Source organism: Archocentrus centrarchus, chromosome 9, assembly GCF_007364275.1.
Source record: "Archocentrus centrarchus isolate MPI-CPG fArcCen1 chromosome 9, fArcCen1, whole genome shotgun sequence".
In the NCBI taxonomy this organism is placed as follows: Eukaryota; Metazoa; Chordata; class Actinopteri; order Cichliformes; family Cichlidae; genus Archocentrus; species Archocentrus centrarchus.
The window spans coordinates 14,382,913-14,401,384 of NC_044354.1; the positions used below are offsets into that span (position 1 = coordinate 14,382,913).

Sequence of the window (18,472 nt, forward strand, 5' to 3'; positions counted from 1 at the left end):
TGTAAATGTCATCCTCCTGATCCTACATCAGCAGGAGCCACCCTCTGCTGACGCACAAGCACCTTTTTCAGCACGAGCAGCACTGCCAGCATTACAAGAGCTACTAACACACACAGCACCACGAGCAGAGAGACGATCACTGCAGAGCCCTGCCGAGTGAACGGCTGTGAGACGAGAGTGGGCAAGAGCGCATCTCTGTTTGTGGAAAGCAAGGACTGTCCCCCTTCGGCAGAGGTTGCATTACTGTGGGGGGATCGAGCCGTTATGTTTTCTCTGCACCTCTGTTCCTCCTCAGGAAGAGAAGTAGTAGTTTTTAAATGAAAGGGGCTGACTGACTGAGTGTCATTTAGGGATAAACACTCCTCATAGGTAAGCATCTCTAAAGAGTAGGGTAAGACACGAGCCTTGGAAGAATCTTGATTACTGTTTTGAGCTTCAGAAAGGAGTCCATTAGTGGTTAGTTTTGATATTTTCTGTGCTGGCTGCACTGTTGGCATCCTCTCCAGTGCAGAGCTGAGATCAAGTTGGTGTGTCCTGTCATTTGGCTTCAGGACATGAGGACAGATGGCCACGACAGAGAGATTCAGAAGCAGACGGTGGGCGAGATGGTCAGGCTTTGTGCACACGAGGTCTGTGGCCATCTTCAGTCTACCACTCAGCAGCCAGCGGTACAGATACAGAATGTCACACTCGCACACCCACAGGTTGTTGGTGAGGTCCACAGATCTGAGACGTGGCAGGCTGTCGAAGGCGCTCTCTGGGACTGAGCGCAGGCAGTTGCTGTTGATCTTCAGGACCTGCAGGTTAACTAAGGCAGACAGTGAGGGCAGGTCCAAGGCAGAGATGCAGTTTGCTGAGAGGTCCAAATGAGTCAGTGATGGGGGAAGATTCCGGGGAAGGCTTGTAAGTCTGTTCCCCTTCAGTATCAGGACCTGCAGCTTGTTAAGACCCCAAAGTGCCCCAGGCTGGATGGCACGAATACGGTTGTCCTCTAAGTCCAGACGAGTGAGGTTTCCCAGCTGCCTCAGGGCACCTGAAGTGATGTAAGTAATGCGGTTTTCTTGCAGCTGCAGGGACTCCAGGCTGGGAGGCAGGCCACGAGGGAAGCGGGCCAGTAGGTTGTGACTGAGGCTGAGCTCCTGGAGGCCGGAGAAGGGCCAGAGCTGGTGGTCCACATTACAGAGCTGATTTCTGGCCACAGATAGAGCTGAGGTACTGAGAGGAACTGAGCGAGGGAGTGACTTCAGGCCTAGTGACTCGCACAGAACCAGAAATCCTGGGCGAGGACAGCAGCAGCCAGGAGGACAGGGAGACATTGTGAGGCAGGTTAAAGGACAGATGCAGAGAGCCAGCAGGACACCACATCTGCACCAAAGCATGACTCACTGCAAGAACAATGTAGAAGAAGAGCAATTAGGTACATTTAGAGGAAATGGGACCTCACTTAATATAAAAGATGGGGTATAACATCATAATATGGCTTTATTAAATATATACTGGAGGAGACACACTGCATCAGGAAGGGCATCTATGTATAAAAAAACCACCAAATCAAACATGTGGAGCTACCTGTTGTGGTGACCCCTTGTCAATGAGGAAGGAGCTGAAAGTAGCTTCATTAAAGGTTCATAAATTATTTACTAATGCTAACACTCCATCAGCACACTCTGGTAGATGTAATGACCTTATGGAAGAGAGCTGCAGAGTGTATGGGTAAAACCAATTAATGAAATAGTCATAACCATCTGTGAAGCCATTTCTTCCATCTTAAAATCCCAGGATAAGGTGTGAATTGTTTGAAAGTGATACCAAAGAGTGAGAGCTGCCTCACTTACCATTCTTCTTTCTGTGCATTATCTGCTCCTCCAAAGAGACAGGCAGGAATGCTCCCTATGCGATCTACCGTTTCTCTCTAAAGATAACAACCCCTGCTGTTGAGAATTCCAGGCAGATGCTCATCAAAGTTTAATGACAGCCTTAAGGTGCTGTATTACCTATTCTTGATCGTCTTCGCCATCCAGACTGACAGAGAAGTCCTTTTGTTTGTCAGCTGTTTATCAGTAAAGAAATGCAAAGGCATTCAGAAAAAATGCAAGGAAAAAAAAAGGGTGTGCTAAATGTTCTCCTGTTGGAGGCCAGCTAAGGTGGAGTTTATTGAACTCAGTGACTTTAGTGAAGACGTACTGCGAGGGAGTGGCGCTGGGTGGTCCCGTGGTTTGTGTCTTTCTGGTGGGAAGAGCGAAAGTGAAGGGGTAACATTTTCTCGAATTATTTAGCACCTCATTGACAAAAGAGAAGGGAATCTGAGCCTGGTGTAAGGCTCTGCCTGGGCTCAGGTTTCAGCCACCACATGGTTACACTTGCTTTTCAGCTGCTGCGCTGTCATGTCATGTTTGATCTTTGGCAGTTTGACCCACAAAGGACTTGAAATTTGTTTTATGTTTTGAGAATTTAAAAAAAAAAAGATGAATTCTTATGAATTTTCTACGTTTTTGAACAGACTTCAGATGTGGTCATGATATGTCCATATCACACTGGAAATGAAATACATTAAAATACATAGCCGAGAGATTTGCACCGCTCAGACAATGGCAATATTTCATCACTTGCTCAAAATATGGAACAAAAGTGACTGGCCTTTTTGTTTGACCTCTAACAGGAACAAATCAGGGTCTCCAAGATTTGTATAAACAATACATGAGCTCTTGTTTTGGAGCAAAGGCTCTGTATGGATCTGGTTTACTGCTGCTGAAATATTTAAACAATTTTGTACAGTTGCCAGTGAAGGACAAAGGGGGCTCTCGTCATCTCCAGGCTCCAGTACCTTCTTCTGCAGTCCTGTGAAGTGATGGTGCCAGCAGCCTCATCAGGGCCAATCAGAAAACTCTTACTTTTTTGAGGTTTTATTTTGGGTTTTTCTTTTTATTCCTTTTTTTTTTTTTTTTTTTTTGCAGATCATGGGTTTGAAATGTTAAAAGAGAAGAGAGCTTATATCATCACAGAGCAGATATCACAGATCTCACATTTGGGTAATTACCTTAAAATAGTTACCCATGATTTTTGTGCGGACACAGTCCAAAATTACAGATTTCCAAGTTGAACATAATGTGCACGTAGAGATTGTCCTCTTTTGTTGGACCTTCCTCCCCTTTTTCTAATTTTAAGTTTCCACAGAGTTGTATTTGTGTTTCATTTGGCATAGCTCCCAACATTTACGCTGTTAAATTTACAGCATTTACAGAAACGTCTTTATTGATAGCTTTATTAAATATAAGTAAAACAAAACTGTCTTTTTTGTCAACAATTCAAGTGTCAAAAAGAAAGCAACTGTGAAGGCAACAATCTGAGGTTCTGCAGGTAAAGAGTATGTCAGCATGACCAAAGCGCTGGCCCATAAATCAGACATAGATTAGAAGCTCATTAAAATAATTATAGTACAGAGTAATTTAATCACATAAAATCAGATCAAAAAGATAAATATCCACCTGACAGCCTATATAGATAAGCAAAACAGGCCAACGGTCTATCCTTGTACTCACATTTCTGACTCATTTCAAATGTTTACATTAAAAATAAAATGCTTAATTTATGTTATATATAAATGTATTACTTATTTAAAACTTAAACATTGATTTTCTATTCTCTGCTTTCTTTTTTTATGTATTTGCCTGGTGAAAGCAGATCAAAGTTAATAGCCAAATAAACATTTACAGTCACTGTAAAAAGAAAGTTCACCCTCGTTCAGTTCTAAGGTTTTACATATCAGGATGTAATTTTTAAAAAGATTTTACCAGGTCTTAAAATACAACCTCAGATGAACAACACCACATATGATGCCATGTCATTGTTTATTTAACAAAAAGTAAGCCCAAATGCAGAAGCAGTGTGTGGAAAAACTAAGTCCACCCTTACTGCTTCATTAAGGACATAAAGAAGTAAGTAGCAGCCAGGAGCTGATAATCAAATCCATTTAATTAACTGATTATCAGCAAGTGTGATCACCTCTATAAAAGCAGAAGTGTTCAGGTCATGGAGCTCTCAGGTGTGTATTAGCATAGTGCAGAGGAGGAAAGAGATCAGCAATAGAGAAGCAATTCGTACCCATCAATCTGGGAAGGGGTATAAGGCCATTACCAGACAATTTGAAGTCCATCATTGTGCAGTGAGAAAGATTATTAACAAGGAGAAAACATTCAAGGCAGCTGCTAATTCTCCCATGAGTCGATGCCCCAGCAAGTTCACCACAAGGTCAGACAGTGCAATGCTCAGAGACACTGCAAAAAACAAACAAAAACCTACACCTCAGACTCTTCAGGCTTCAGTTAGCATGTTAAATATTAACGTTCATGACAGTACAATTAAGGAAAAGACTGAACAAGTATGGCTTGTTTGGAAGGGTTGCCAAGCGAAAGCCTCTTCTCTCTAAAAAGAAAATGGCAACACAGCTTTGGGTTTGCTAAGATACATCTGATGAAACCACAAGACTTATGGAAAATTATCCTTTGGATAGATGAGACCAAAGTGGAGATGTTTGGCCATAATGCACACCACCATGTTTGGTGAAAAACAAAGATGGTGGCAGAGGGGTGATGATTTGGCCTTGTTTTGCAGCCACAGGACCTCGGCACTTTGCAGTCATTAAACCCACAATGAAATCCTCTGTATACCAATTTCTATTCTAGAGTAAAATGTGAGGCCATCTGTCCAACAGCTAAAGCTTGGCCCAAATTTGGGCATGCAGCAGGACAATGATCCCGCAGCAAACCTACAACAGAACGGCTGAAAAAGAAAAGAATCAAGGTGCTGCAATGGCCCAGTCAAAGCCCAGACCTCAATCTGATTGAAATGTTGTCGCAGAGAGAGCTGCGCATAAATGAATCCCTTCAAACCTCAGTGAACTGAAGCAACATTATAAAGAGGAGTGGGCCAAAATTCCTCCACAGCCATGTGAGAGACTGATAAAGTCATACAGAAAACAATTACTGCAAGTTGTTGCTGCCAAAGGTGGTTCTACACCCACTGAATCATGGGGTGTACTTAATGTTTCACACACTGCCTCTGCATTTTGGCTGAATTTTTCATTTTAAGACCTGGGAAAGATTTTTAAAAATATTTTTTTTTTGTTATGTCCTGATAGGTAAAACCTTACAACTGAAATACAGTGGGATTTTTAAAAAATCATGAATATAGATATAGTAGATTTGTAGTAGATAATACAGCCTTTAATCATATACTTAGAAATAACACAGTTGAAAATGTTTCTTTTTGTTTTAACTTTAGTTTTGTAAAATAAAATATGATATCATATGAAACAAAATAACATGATGGAAACAAAATGAAGTAAATATAATTGTAAATATAAAGAGAACACTTTGCTACTTATCAAGTCAAGTTTACTGACGTGTCACTTTGACTTATTTACAGCACCAAATACGTTGTTCTAAATGACAGGTCCAGATGTTTCCACTACAGCAGGACATAATGAGGAGATTAATACTCGGTGTTCAAGGTTTTTTGATTCTCTTGTTTTTATTCCCTTAGAAAGTGTTGTTCATTGAAAAAATAAACACTTATCGCAATAACGTTTTACTGCCTCAGTGGCACAGCGGTGTTATGCTTTTTCAGTAACCACTGGAAAAAAAAAAAACTGCCAAGTTAAGGTATTTTCAGCACATGAAGATAAAGTGGCCACTAAAAGGCTCTCAGTGTGCAGCCATCTTTGCTCATTTCTACTTATCAATGTGACTCAAACTGTTTGAGTCGTAACTTTTGTAAACTTCCTGTTTCAGATAACATATCTTCTTCTCTGTAGATTTACATTTCAATGTTTAAAGACAGATTTTTTTTAATTTTTTTTTTTATGAGGCATGACTTCACCTAAATATACACCCATTTTGCTCTGTAAGGTTTTTCTAATGAAAACATCAGGACATATTTTGCCTTTGCCTGTGTGGAATAACTTTCTGATCTTGTTTTAAAGGCCAAAAAAAAGCCTCCACTCTGCCCTAGTGGTGGGCTTTTTTCAGGTGGCAGGTGCAGACTGGCTGGCTTGAGCTGGAGCTGGAGCTGGAGCTGGAGTTGGAGCTGGAGCTGGAGCTGGAGCTGGTGCTGGCACTGGAGCTCTGCTGTACTTCCTCCCTGTGCTTCACCTTCTCTTTGTGTTTGGGTTCTTCTCTCCGCTTTTCCACCACCTCCTCTGTCTCTCTGACCTTTCTGACCTCCTGTTGAGGCGATGACCGAACGTCTCTCCCTCTCTCTCCCACCAGTGCCTTGGAAGGCACGCGCAGGTTCTTCGGGGAGGCCATGCTCTGAGTCTGGACCCTCTTGATATGATCGATGGCATAAGGCTTCTCCTGGAGATCGCCCGAATCCTTGCGTGCTCCATCTTTATCAGTCATATACTTCCTGGGTGGATGAGGAAGGGGCTTATATGCCTCCAGCTTGCGCTTGTGACTCATGGCAGAGGCACAACAGATGATAAAGACCATGACAATGAGAAGAGAGGTCACCACAATGATGATGAGCATATTCTCCTGCAGGAAGTCCACTACTCGGCTCAGGACGTAGTCCTTCAGACGGATCATGGTGGTGGTTATGGTGTTGGTGAGAGTGGGAGCCCCGGTAGAAGTGGTAATATGAACAGGCGCTCGGGTGGAGAAAGACACCGGGAAAAGGAGCTCCAGCTCAGCTTCATCACCACTGCCATCCATGGATATGTTATAGAACAAAGGAGTGGAGTGGCACACAGTGCAGCACAATGACAGCAGGGTCACACAGGTGACCTGAAAAACCAAGTGGGACTTCATCTTCTCTTTGAGTCCTGCAAAAACAACAAGAAGATGCTGTTAATTTTAGACAATGCAGTTACTCAAAGTCACTGAAAGAAACTGTTTTGGGGGTAATAAAGGTATTTGTTAGATGAAAAGAATCAGTAAGTAATCAGATTAGCCTTTCTCAGCTTTAACATCTGATCATCTGATACTGGCTTCTCTTCATTGGCTCCCTGTTGAATCCAGAATTGAATTTAAAATTCTTCTCCTCGCATAATAACCAGGCCCCACCTTATTTTAAAGACCTCATAGTACTGTATCACCCCAATAGAGCACTTCAGGCTCAGACTGCTGGCTTACTTATGGTTCCCTAGGATACTTAAGAGTAGAATGGGATGCAGAACCTTCAGCTTTCAGGCCCCTCTTCTGTGGAACCAGCTCCCAGTCTGGAGACAGACACCCTTAAAGCATAAAACTTACCTTTGTGACCCAAACCTTATTCTTTACAAAGTGTATGAGCCAATGCCCCCACAGAAGGTACAGGCTACCAAACTGTATCAAATATTCGGGCAATATTTTTGGTGTGCACATTTCTAGTTGTAATACTGTCACTGTGGGGATGTGAGTGCGCATATGTGTAGTGCTATGTTGGCTGTGTACTTTATTTTCAATCTAATCTTGCATCAGAACTGGAAACAGGGGGAAACCGCCAGCTTGGCTCCATGCAAAGGGATCAAAATTTGCCCAACAGCTCCTCTAAAACTCCTCTAAATCTTGTTGACTTAATCCTCATACATTAGGAAGACCTAAAATCTAATAGTTTTGGTTTTAAGGGGAACTAAAGACTCCAACTGTTTCCCTTGAGATCAGCAGCTACTCCTGTTTTTCAGGTGCTGGTAGAAGCAGAACCTCACTAAGTGATTCTAAACTTTAGCTTAAGCTGCTCATTCAACCTAAATATTTACCAGATCGTATCTCAAGTGTGACTCCAGCATCCATCTTGACCCAGGTTTCTCATTTTCTGCCTCTCCCTGTCTTGCACCAGATCTATTTTAGCAGGCAGCAGAGTAGCCATTACTTACTCGGGGTGGAGACAGTAAGTTTGGAGCTGGAGGCCTTATAATTTGTAAAGAAGAGGGAGGCCACCCATCCACCACACCAAAGCCAGGAGGAAACTATATTCCAAAGCGAGCGCAGAGGCGTGGGAGACCTGCGGCTCTCGCCTCTATATTTACACTGGGCAGCAGCTGGTGTTCACCAGCCCACAGCAGCACAGACCTCGTGAAGATATTTCTGCTTCCAGGAAAACCTGCGTTTACTTGCAGTAGAACTGAGTGAATAAACCTCCCAGCTTGCTCAATCTTACATTTCTCTGTTATTTTATTTTTGGTTTCTTCTCGCTGCAAAAATGTAACTGAAACATCCGGTGTGTTAGCATTTAAAACCTGTTTAACTCTTAACCCAGTCTGTAATTACACAGTGCTAAGCTGTAAAGACAAGCTCCCCTTCCCAGTGTGGTCAAACATACAGCATGTACTGTGCTGCACCAGATGGCGGGCTGGGTCTTCATCCTTGAATGTACAGCTTTAGGACATCCCTGCCCCTGACGTCCCCATAATTACAGCTAAAATTACATTTCCTGTATTTCACTAGAGGGTCGACATTACTTTGAGCTGAAAGTCTACTAATTCAGTTCATGACATTTTAAAACTTTTATAAACTTAATTACATGGAAACCTTCTGAACATGCTGGGCCATATCTTATACGTATACCTACCTCACATTCGTCCTGATGACCCAGTGTGCAGCACCTGACTAAATGTTAGACCATCTCAAACATTTCCTGATATACAATTGTTGCTACTTGCTACACTATGTAGATTCAAGGTCAAGTATTTAGACTCAAAAAAGTGTTAGGAAGCATGGAAGAAATATTCAGGAGGCTATAATATATATAAATATTCCACAAAATAAATGTCCCTCTAACTTATGCTGCAATATTCATATTGTCACAGTTGCATATGGAGCGGTGGGTCTATGACAGCATAGGATTGTCAGCATAGTTTAATGTTTAATGGTGCATTATGTAGTTTTTAATCTGGTTATGTGTATGTAAAATTTGAATCTGTGAAGAACTTTTATGACATGTGGTGACACTGATTATATAAAGTACTATAAAATAGCTGAATCTGAATGTACTGTAGTACAGTAATTTTATATCTATACAGTTACTTTGCATCAGTGTCACATCAGTGTGAAACAAATGTATAAAAGTATAAAGTATGAAAGTTCAAACATAACAAACATAAGCTATTTGGTAACCTTGACTTTAAACTCACTACAAACTTAAAATGTATACTTACAGGTTGTGTTATCCTTGGTTTCTCTTCTGTGCAGCACAATGCAGCGAGGATGACAACAGAAAGAGGAAAAAAGGGGAGACAGACAGCGAGACGAGAGGAAAGTAAGAGTGAAAGACAGTTTCCGAGCATTCGCCCTCCCTGCTGGCTTACACTGAGCTGTTATTTTACTGAGCTCTTAAAAGTATCCTCACCTCAAACTAATGTCCAGCCCTCCATCTTCAGCTTCTCCTCCTCCCTCTTTCTGAACTTTCCATCCTCAGTCTAATTCTTGGTGAGTTCGTGTAGCAGGCATTTAGGACAAGATATTTTTATCTGACTTCTTTTTTTTTTTTTTTGGAAACATTTATTTGAGTGTGATAGTATTTCACACTAACAGGACAGAACTTATTTGCAATAAGAGCCTAATTTACTACAAGATGTGCTGATTCATTCACAGTTCGACCGACAGGTACAACTTTAGCCTCAGTGTTGAACTTTAAAACAGTTATGTTGCAGTTGGTGCATTAGTCCCATGTTTTGGGGAAAAGGGTATTTTTGTTCTTGGTGGGGCGAGTTCCAGGACTTTTTTTTTTCCTCCACTGAATCCTCTCTAATTACGTTCCTGCTGATTACAGCTTGTCTCTACAGGGCATACAAGACCAGTGCAGGGAGAAAGCAGCCTTTTCTTCCTGAAACACATGTACAGGGCAAATATATGAACTTGATGGACTTTCAGGTCTGGATACCTGTTTAAAATGCACGGCATTAATTTAAGGCTGCTCACTTTTCTTGTCTTGTTCCCATGCAAAGGTCTTGAGTCACTCCTAATTTCTTCATATTTTACTTCCAAGGAGCCAGACTTTCTTGTAATTTTTAAGTGGTCTTGAGCAATAGTTTTCCAGGCTTTTTGAAGGTCTTTCATTCTGTTTCTTTGGGCATTGGCTGCTTTCTCACACACTTTCAGTCCAGTCCTTGTTCCTGACCATTTTCAGAGGAATGTTTTTTTTAATTAAGCCTGTGACCTATGAATCATTCAAGTATAAAAAAAAGGCCCCTAACTCAAGGGACCAGTGCTGTGTCTACACATAACAGACAGCTTAGCAAAGATCCAATTTTAAATTGCATCTTTTTTCAATTTGTTACTAGCAGCCTGTCATAAAAACACAATTTGTTTCCATTTCTTTAGTTGGGTTTATCAAAAACACCAAAGATCACACAGTTTGACAGACAACACACATTTTTTGCATCAAGAAGGTGATTCACAAACTGCACAGATCTCAGCATGGAGTGCAGTGTGTCCTTAAAGAATTTAAGGAAATTGGAGAAGTGCAGGACAAAAGAAGTGTCAGGCCTAAAAAACTATCTGCAGCAGATGAACAGAATCTGAAAATCATGTCCTTAAGAAATGGGGGGGAAATCCAGCAAAGATCTGACACAGGATCTGAGAGATGCATCTGGCCCTTCAGCTGATCCATCTTAAGAATGACTTCTTGACAGGGTGGCTGTCAAGAAGTCATTCTTAAAGAAAGGAAACAGGGAGAAAAGGCTGGAGAGAAAATCAGTGACAACAGGAGGTCAGGAGAAAGGTACAGCAGTGAGTGTGTACAGCCATCTGTAAAATACACAGTGGAGGCTCTTGTCATGGTTTGGGGCTGCATTTCAGTCAGTGATGTTGGGGATCTTGTCAAAAATTGATGGAATAATCACGCAGAAAAGTACCATCAGATTTTGAGCCACTACGCAATACCATTGGGAAAGTGTCTGATTGGTGACAGCTTCATTTTCCAGCTTGACAATGATCCCAAACACACTGCCAATGATGTAAAAGCATAGCTGGATAGAAGAACACTCAGTGGAACACTATCAGTCATGGATTGCCTTATATACCGTATTCCCATGTATGTTTGCACGTTTCAATACACCACTACATCTATTTCCCATTGTCCTAGCAAAATATAAAGAAACGGAGGGTGGCTCAAGACTTTTGCACAGTAAAGTCTCAGGGTGAATTTCAAATATCAAATCAGTCTAAGTGTGAACAGCAATTTTTCCAGCTCCAAAGTGCCCAGAGGGAGGAAAAGAGAGCGAGAGAAAAAAGGTGGAATTCTTTACGCTGTTGCAGTGAGTGTATAGTTCTTTGATTCCCAAAGTCTTAAATACTTAAAAAGGGGACTCTGCATTCTCATTCCTGTGAGACTTGAAATCAAGGGCCACATAAGGACCTAAATAATGTGTGCTAACATTTATAATATGGATTCTGTTCATGTGGCAACTACAGAAAAGAAAAAAAAAAAAATCTACACATAACTACACTCCTGCTGCTACAAGAAGAGATTAAAATGTGTATTAATCTACAGCTGAAATTAGAGCAACAAATCCAGTTTACTTCTTAAAAGCTACACCTCTCATCTGTTTGGAGATTGATGAATACGGTTTTAAAAAATTACCATGTATCACATCCTATAATTCTGAACCATTTTGTGAACATTGAACTGGAGGCCAACAGGCAGACTGATTGCACTGCAATATTCTAATATATCTACACACAATGGCCACTTTAAATAAAGCTGCTCATTAACACAAATACCTAATCAGCCAATTAATGCATGTAGGCATGGTTAAGACAACCTGCTGAAGTTCAAAGCCAAAGCATGCAGAAGAGCACCTCTGAATGCACATGTGGAACCTTGAAAGCAGATGGGATGGATTGCTGCTGTAGCCCATTACCAACAAAGTGTCCAGTGAATGTAAGTTGTCATGTCAAGTATTTATCAGTACATTTGCTAATTAAAAACTGAACCATGAACTCATTTTAAAAATTCTTTATTAATTTTTCTTATAATCAACGTTTGATACTTGAAGCAAGAATAATGAACAAAAATGCTGAGCAGACGTCCACAAAAGGCTTTCATCCTGTTTTGCTTTCATCAGATTTTCTTTCTTGATAACTGCCGACGTAACGAAGGTCCTGCTCTTCTCATGATGCGTTATGGCAAGGTGCAAGGAACACAAACAGGGGGAAACATTTAAAAGTCCGCCTCCCGTACAAATACCCTCTTCAGTACATCCACAAAACAAAAATGGGGGAAAAAAAAAAAAAAAAAAAAATTAGATATGGTCATGTTATTTACACAGCTCTCACTCATTTTCTAGACCTTAATTACAAACATACATCTATCTTTCAACACATTTTTTTAAACCTACAGTGTCCCTTTGGATCTCTATTAAGTACTACTCCCCAACTCAGCTCTCGTGCCAACAGTGCTAACCCAGAGAGTGGCAGTCTCATAGAAAAGATGTGGCAGTATGACTGGTAACAGCCAAACATCTGACACACTCTAGATTTCCTGTCCCTAATATTCTTAGACTCACTGCTCAGATTACTGATTACACAGCTGACAGATTCTTGGTTTTACATGGTTTTTATTTTACGCTTGTACCCCAGTGGAAACTGGCACAATATCAGCGTTTAACAAACCCTGACACAGTAATGCTGCCTGGTGTATTTGGACTGGCAGAATAAATGATGTCACACAGTACTTTAGGAACAGGGTCCTCTGAATTTTGTACTGAGTATAGCACCTCAAAGTGGGTTTAAATTCCAGGCATCTCTTTTCCATTCACTCCGCAAAACTACTCACAGAACAGTCTCCCTACAAAAAACACTTCCAGGGTCACCTCTATGGCACTTTCAGGTCTTTACAGTGGTAACATTTATTAAAGGCAAACAACAGACTGAACCATTACCCGTCTCAGCTTCCCACAGGGAAACAATCTTAAAAAAAAAAAAAAAAAAAAAAAAAAAAAAAAAAAAAAAAAAAAAAAAAAAAAAAGGTTGGAAAATATTTGTCTATATTTAAAATGACTGCACTGAATTGGGGCATCTGAGAAATAGCCAAGATGTGGAAGTACTAAGAGGGATATAAGAAGAGCTGTAACAATAAATGGGATGAAATTAACATTGAAGCAATAACCCAACTATTCATTTCTTCCAAATTAAAGGAAAACGTTATAGTGGAACGTCTATAGTGGCCGGTACCTGAAAGGCCAAAGATATGAGTCTTTGTCCTTTGAGGTCTAGCCAGCTTCATCACCAGATGGTTAAAAGCAGTCAAGCAGCTGTGGGATTATTTGGTGTCATTTCATAACAATTTTTGTTGCGCTTGTCCAGAAAAACTGTAGATGAGATGGCATAGCAAACAAAAGTGCAATGACAAAAAATAAGCCCCCTCCACTTGACTGCAACGATGTGCCAAGCAAACCATGGATAACCAATTGGGCTGGACCCCCCCCCCCCCGCAGAAAGGATGAAAATGCAAAAGCTGGTCTTTCCATGGGCAGCACATAAAACATCCCAACAACCAAGCAGTGCAACTGAGTCACCGCAGTGAGAGTGCGTTTTCCCTTCATACCAAGAACAGCCAATGGGATTTGTGGAATGTGTCATTTTCTTGAGTAAGTGCAGAGTGCGTGTTACTAAAGCAAGGTAGAAAGGAATGCATGTTTACTTGGACTATTTTGTCCACAGTCAGAATGATGGGAAGCGACAGGAATGAAAGGAAACAACACAAAAGGAAGCATTGATTCGTGCAGCTTCAACAAAGACGGCAAGAATTTATCATTTGTGGTTTGTCTGAGTGTTAGATGTCGGCTGTGGCAAACTGGAATGTATTTTCTTTCAACTACAAACTTATACCGTCAATCTCCCTTCCAGAACTATCCAGTTAAATTACGTTCATTTTATAGTGCACTACTGATTATTTTTTTTCCTGCACTGTTTCTCATATTCTCACGAGGAAAGAAAAATACTGTTAAGGTGTAAACAAAATTCCAGATTTGGCAACATCATCATTTTGGAGGTGGGCTAACATCAAACACTGAGGCCTACTTATAAAACACGATCCTATACAATGAAAAATTGGGGGGAGAAGTTGACACTTGGGTTTTCTTGGTCGTTATTCTAAAATGCAAAAGAATTATGTAAGACCTTTTTATACAAAAAAAAAAAAAAAAAAAGAGAGAAACTGCCACAAAATAAAAAGGAATGGTCCTTTGCCACCAAAAAGAAAGTATTTTCTACTAAATCTGCCACATGTTCTTCTTATTCCACCTGTTTTAAACTGAGGGTTGGGAGCTGGCTAAGAAAAAGTCCATCTGGAATGTTGCTAGGGATCTTTGCTAGGCAGGACTCAGACGAAACACTGTCATTGAGATAGGCAGCGAGTGTTCCCGCCCACCCCCACCCCCCAGCCAGTGGAGCATCCTGAATTGTAGCGGGCTGGGCAAAGGGTCATTAAATGGCAATTTTGGACATCTGCTCTTCAAGTTGGACGATTCGCTTTTCCTGACTGCCGATCATGTCCTTGAGGGATTTGATTTCTTTCAAGATCTCCTCCAGCTTGGCTTCAGATTTCTGTGAGAAACACAAGAGATAAGTGAGACTTTATGGGCTTTTAACCATTTCTATGAATATATATATATATATAGCTGCAGTCACCCTGTTGAGAAACACGCAACTGTTATCACTTTGAAAACAATGTCAAACTGAGGTGGTTCGCAGTAGTATGCTGTGAAATTCCTGGTCAGAGATGCTTCCAGCAGTTTTAGGCTGGTTTCACGCGCACTTAACTTTTGTACACGGCAGAAGTGCACAAGAGAACAGCCATCTCAAAGACGATGTGATGCCCGACTGCACCCATGTGAGAACAGTGCAGATAACAGTTCAATGAACCCATAGGGAGTAGAAATCAAGTTAGGGCAGTGTAACTAATTGACTTTGAATTTCAATTACAATCTGAATTACTTCTGCCCCTCCATTAAATTCCAAATCCACTCCAATTTATGTATTTTTTTTGTTGAATTATAATCAAAGAAAATCCCCTTAATTAAGGAGACAAGTTTCTTAATTTTTAAAGTTTGGTAAATCCACAATTTTCTGTCTGAGTCAAATGTTGATCTTTATCTTCACTGTCTTATTTCCACTAGTAAGGAGGCGCCTAAGGCAGACTACCCCATGCTCTGTGCTACATGTGGGGACATTTTGGACAACATCTTAACCTGTTTCTCCCAACATTGTTCAGAGTTTGTCTGTGAATATGACTTTGAACTGAATGTGGTAGGATCTGGTAGGCTGAGGGTTAACATCTTTCAACAGCACTGGAGCCCAGTGGTCTATGATTACAGAGCTCCACAGAGACACATGGGCTGGGACCCGGGCTGGGACCCAGGCTGTGTTGTGGGTGTTGTGCTGGACGCCCAGGAGCAGGCGCCCAGAGCGGCAGCAGACCTCTCACTCTGTGGGTCAGAGTGGGACGAATAACCTTTACAAACCACCTTATTAAGTTTGCTAGGAATCTGCCATGACTAATAAAAGATTTGTCTAATACTAGGAGTCCCAGAGCACCACCTACAAAGAGATGAGACAGCCAGTGGCACAGGATGACAGACCTCAACATCTACAGAGTGGTAAGACTGAAACAATGTATATCACCATCTACCGTTTAATCTAATTGTGTAAGAGAAATAACTCAAAGAAAAAAAAAAAAAAAACTTTACTCATTAACACCGCAGAGCTTTCTGAGGCTGAGTGACAATTTACTGTTAAACTGGTTTTAATCGGACAAACTGAAGGAAGCAAACACTCACAATTGTTGGAGCTGGGGAGGAGGACTTGTTGGAAGAGCTCGAGTGCTCCGTTTTCTTGGCGACCTTGTTGTCCAAAATGTTCTTTTTGACCACCTTGAATTCACGGTTCTTGCCCGGGACGTAGCCATTCTTCAGAGAGATGAGAATGGGGTCTCCATTCTTGCCTTCAAACCACTCCTCTGCCTCGAGAGCAGGATCTGGTCCAGCTGTGTCTGGGTACAAGTCGTCCTGGAACAGGTCCGACTGATGGGGAAGAACAGAGAAAAAGAACTCAATGTGGTGCTTGTGATTTAAAGAGCAGATAAGAGGGCTAATCACTGCTGCAGAGTGGTCTGTTAGAACGAGGACTCACCTTTCTAGGTACAGTCATCACAATAGGCTCACACTTTCTTTCATGCAGTTTATAGAACCTGCAACATACAAATTCAGACCAGTTACTCACAGCTCAGTGCATCAAACAACAAAAGCAACAGCAATTTCCTGTGGATGATTATATCGTGGCTACAGTCTGCCTCCTAGTGGTGAATCCATGAAGGAACTCCACATTAGAAGTAGTTGAATAAAATCAAAATGATTTCTGATGTCAGAGACAATGATGATTAACCACCAGTTTTAGGTTACCTGGCAATTTCACACTTATTGACATCAAGGCCCCTCTTTGGCATGTAGCCCATGCCCCTCTGGGGCTCCTTGCTGGCAAAGGTGTTCAGAAAGTGAACATACGGAGCCTCATCTGTGATTTCAAAGTAACGAATGCTGCTATCACCCTGTCAGGACATAAACAAGTGTTTTATTTCTGCTATGTGGAAATTAAATTGAGACTTTCAGCTCTGTGTTATAATAATGCTTGATTTGATTATTGGGCGCTTAAAAAGGAAATTCACCTTCCCACAGAGGTAAACAACGTTGGTGTCCGGGTCGTAGAAGGGCAGAAGCACTCCATTGCTGGTGTCCATCTCATTGACAGTCATCGGCTCCTCCATGCTTTGCTTGAAAGCAAAAACAAAAGATTAATTTAGAGGTGATGATGTTCAGAAACAGTCTGTATAGCTGTGCTTTTAATAGAAGTCAATAATGTGGCAAACTGAAGTACAGGTGTGAAACTGGTTCTTTAATCAACTCTTAGACCCACCGTATACATCACATAACTTGATTATTGGAGCAGTATTCTATACAGAAATGTCTGTAGTGCATTCAGCACTTATGAGGCAGCTTACAATGTTCCAGAGAGCCAGCTGTCTCTCACTCATGCGACTGAAGCCAGTGGTGAGGACGTTGCCATCATTGAGGAAAATGGCCCTCATGGGCCGGGCCCCCTCGTGCGCCTTCTCTTTCTCCTGTGAAACAGAGTTTAATGATCAACCCTTGTGTGTCTGTGTTACAGCTTAGTCTGGAGTTTATTGTGTCCATTTCTCCTGTATGCTCAGGTCAGAGTCACCTACGCAACAATGAACCGGTGCTTTTCTTAGAAGCCTTCATAAACCTGCTTACTTGTGTGATCTTCTCAGAAAAAAGCGTCAAACATTAGGACAAGAAAAATTCTGGTATTGGTGATTTGAATTTGGTGTGACTGTTGATATCAATCTGATACTAATGATAATTTTCACCACAACAGCCTCCAAAGTTTAATCAGAACAGCTTTAAAAGTCCAGTGAGCAGCAGTTCTGTAGTGATTCAATCTGGGCAGCAGAAGACTAGAAAAAACATGGCCTGGTGTGATGATTCTCAGTTTTAGCTCTAATCAAGGAAGGTTCAGGATTTGGTTATAAACTCCATGAATCCACAAATCCCAGCATGAATCCTTAGCTTTTAGGGCCAAGGAAAGATTCCCCTGAATCCTGCAGAGCATGTTTGGGATGTCACAGAACAGGAGATTCAAAGCATGAAATCTGAAGCTGTTGTAGTTGCCAAAATGACGTGATGCAATCATGTCAACACTGGAGCAGAAACTCAAAGAAGCGATTTCAACATCTTGTCCAATCCATGCCACAAATAACTGAGATAAAAGGGAAGCCTGACCCAGTATCAGTGTGTTTCTAACTGGAATGTCACAATACCAGAAATCTAACAGGCTGAGGATGATAGAGGCAAATACCACTTAAATTCCACAGCGTATTAAACCAAATACAACAAAACAATCAATCAATCAATCAATCAAGTTAATGCATTTCAGCATAACACACACACACACACAAAACAAACAAAAGAAAAAAATGGAATATTACTATGCCAGCCTAAAACTAACATTAGCCTTGTGTGAAGGTTTTGAAAGATGATGACGAAACATTTGAAACTCACCAATCCTGAACATTTATACAGTCAGATGTGTGTCAGAGCTGCTTTTAAAACCACTCTGATACCACTTGCACACTAGCTTGTGGTAGTCTATACCTTAGAACTACTTGATCATCTTAACTTAAATGCAAAACATCTTCATATTCTACTCTGTCTTGTTTTTTTTTCTCTACAGTTGTCAGAAAACCATTAATGCACCTGCACTTGCCACTTTACATGTTAGATGCTTACAGTAATTACAGTACATTGGCTGAATTTTCACAACAACTTGGTACCAAATTACTGGTTCCCATGACTGCCACTGATCTTAATCTAAACTAAAACTGATTGGTGAGCTTATCCAGTCATAATTCAGAGTTACACTCAACAACAATTTTAAGAGAACCATGTTGCTGAACCAGAGCTTTCTAGTCTCTCTAC

At 41.1% G+C, this 18,472-nt stretch overlaps 3 protein-coding genes across 3 annotated transcripts in view; all 3 read right to left on the reverse strand.

Annotated features, from left to right (window-relative positions):
• Positions 1 to 8: 8 nt before the first annotated feature.
• Positions 9 to 1,316, reverse strand: tmem119a (transmembrane protein 119a). The gene has a single exon (XM_030738201.1). It carries the CDS (start codon positions 1,314 to 1,316, stop codon positions 9 to 11), a length of 1,308 nt encoding a protein of 435 aa, XP_030594061.1.
• Positions 1,317 to 3,250: 1,934 nt separating this feature from the next.
• LOC115786072 (transmembrane protein 119a) lies at positions 3,251 to 9,272 on the reverse strand. Its single transcript, XM_030738098.1, has 2 exons — positions 9,134 to 9,272; positions 3,251 to 6,820 (listed from the first exon to the last, which is right to left on the reverse strand). Exon 2 carries the CDS (start codon positions 6,804 to 6,806, stop codon positions 6,006 to 6,008), a length of 801 nt encoding a protein of 266 aa, XP_030593958.1. The 5' UTR covers positions 6,807 to 6,820; positions 9,134 to 9,272; the 3' UTR covers positions 3,251 to 6,005.
• Positions 9,273 to 12,946: 3,674 nt separating this feature from the next.
• Positions 12,947 to 18,472, reverse strand: part of coro1ca (coronin, actin binding protein, 1Ca) — a 31,085-nt gene continuing 25,559 nt past the window's right edge. Inside the window, exons 6-11 of the mRNA XM_030737249.1 lie at positions 16,975 to 17,094; positions 16,642 to 16,746; positions 16,379 to 16,524; positions 16,110 to 16,167; positions 15,758 to 16,000; positions 12,947 to 14,525 (exon numbers count right to left, since the gene is read on the reverse strand). Of these exons, the coding sequence (XP_030593109.1) occupies positions 14,406 to 14,525; positions 15,758 to 16,000; positions 16,110 to 16,167; positions 16,379 to 16,524; positions 16,642 to 16,746; positions 16,975 to 17,094 (792 nt within the window). The 3' untranslated portion in view covers positions 12,947 to 14,405. The remainder of the gene's footprint in view (positions 14,526 to 15,757; positions 16,001 to 16,109; positions 16,168 to 16,378; positions 16,525 to 16,641; positions 16,747 to 16,974; positions 17,095 to 18,472) is intronic.

Excerpts from the sequence above, each read along its gene's own strand:
- LOC115786072 (XM_030738098.1), bottom strand. The coding sequence starts at position 6,806 with ATGAAGTCCCACTTGGTTTTTCAGGTCACCTGTGTGACCCTGCTGTCA.
- tmem119a (XM_030738201.1), bottom strand. The coding sequence starts at position 1,316 with ATGTCTCCCTGTCCTCCTGGCTGCTGCTGTCCTCGCCCAGGATTTCTG.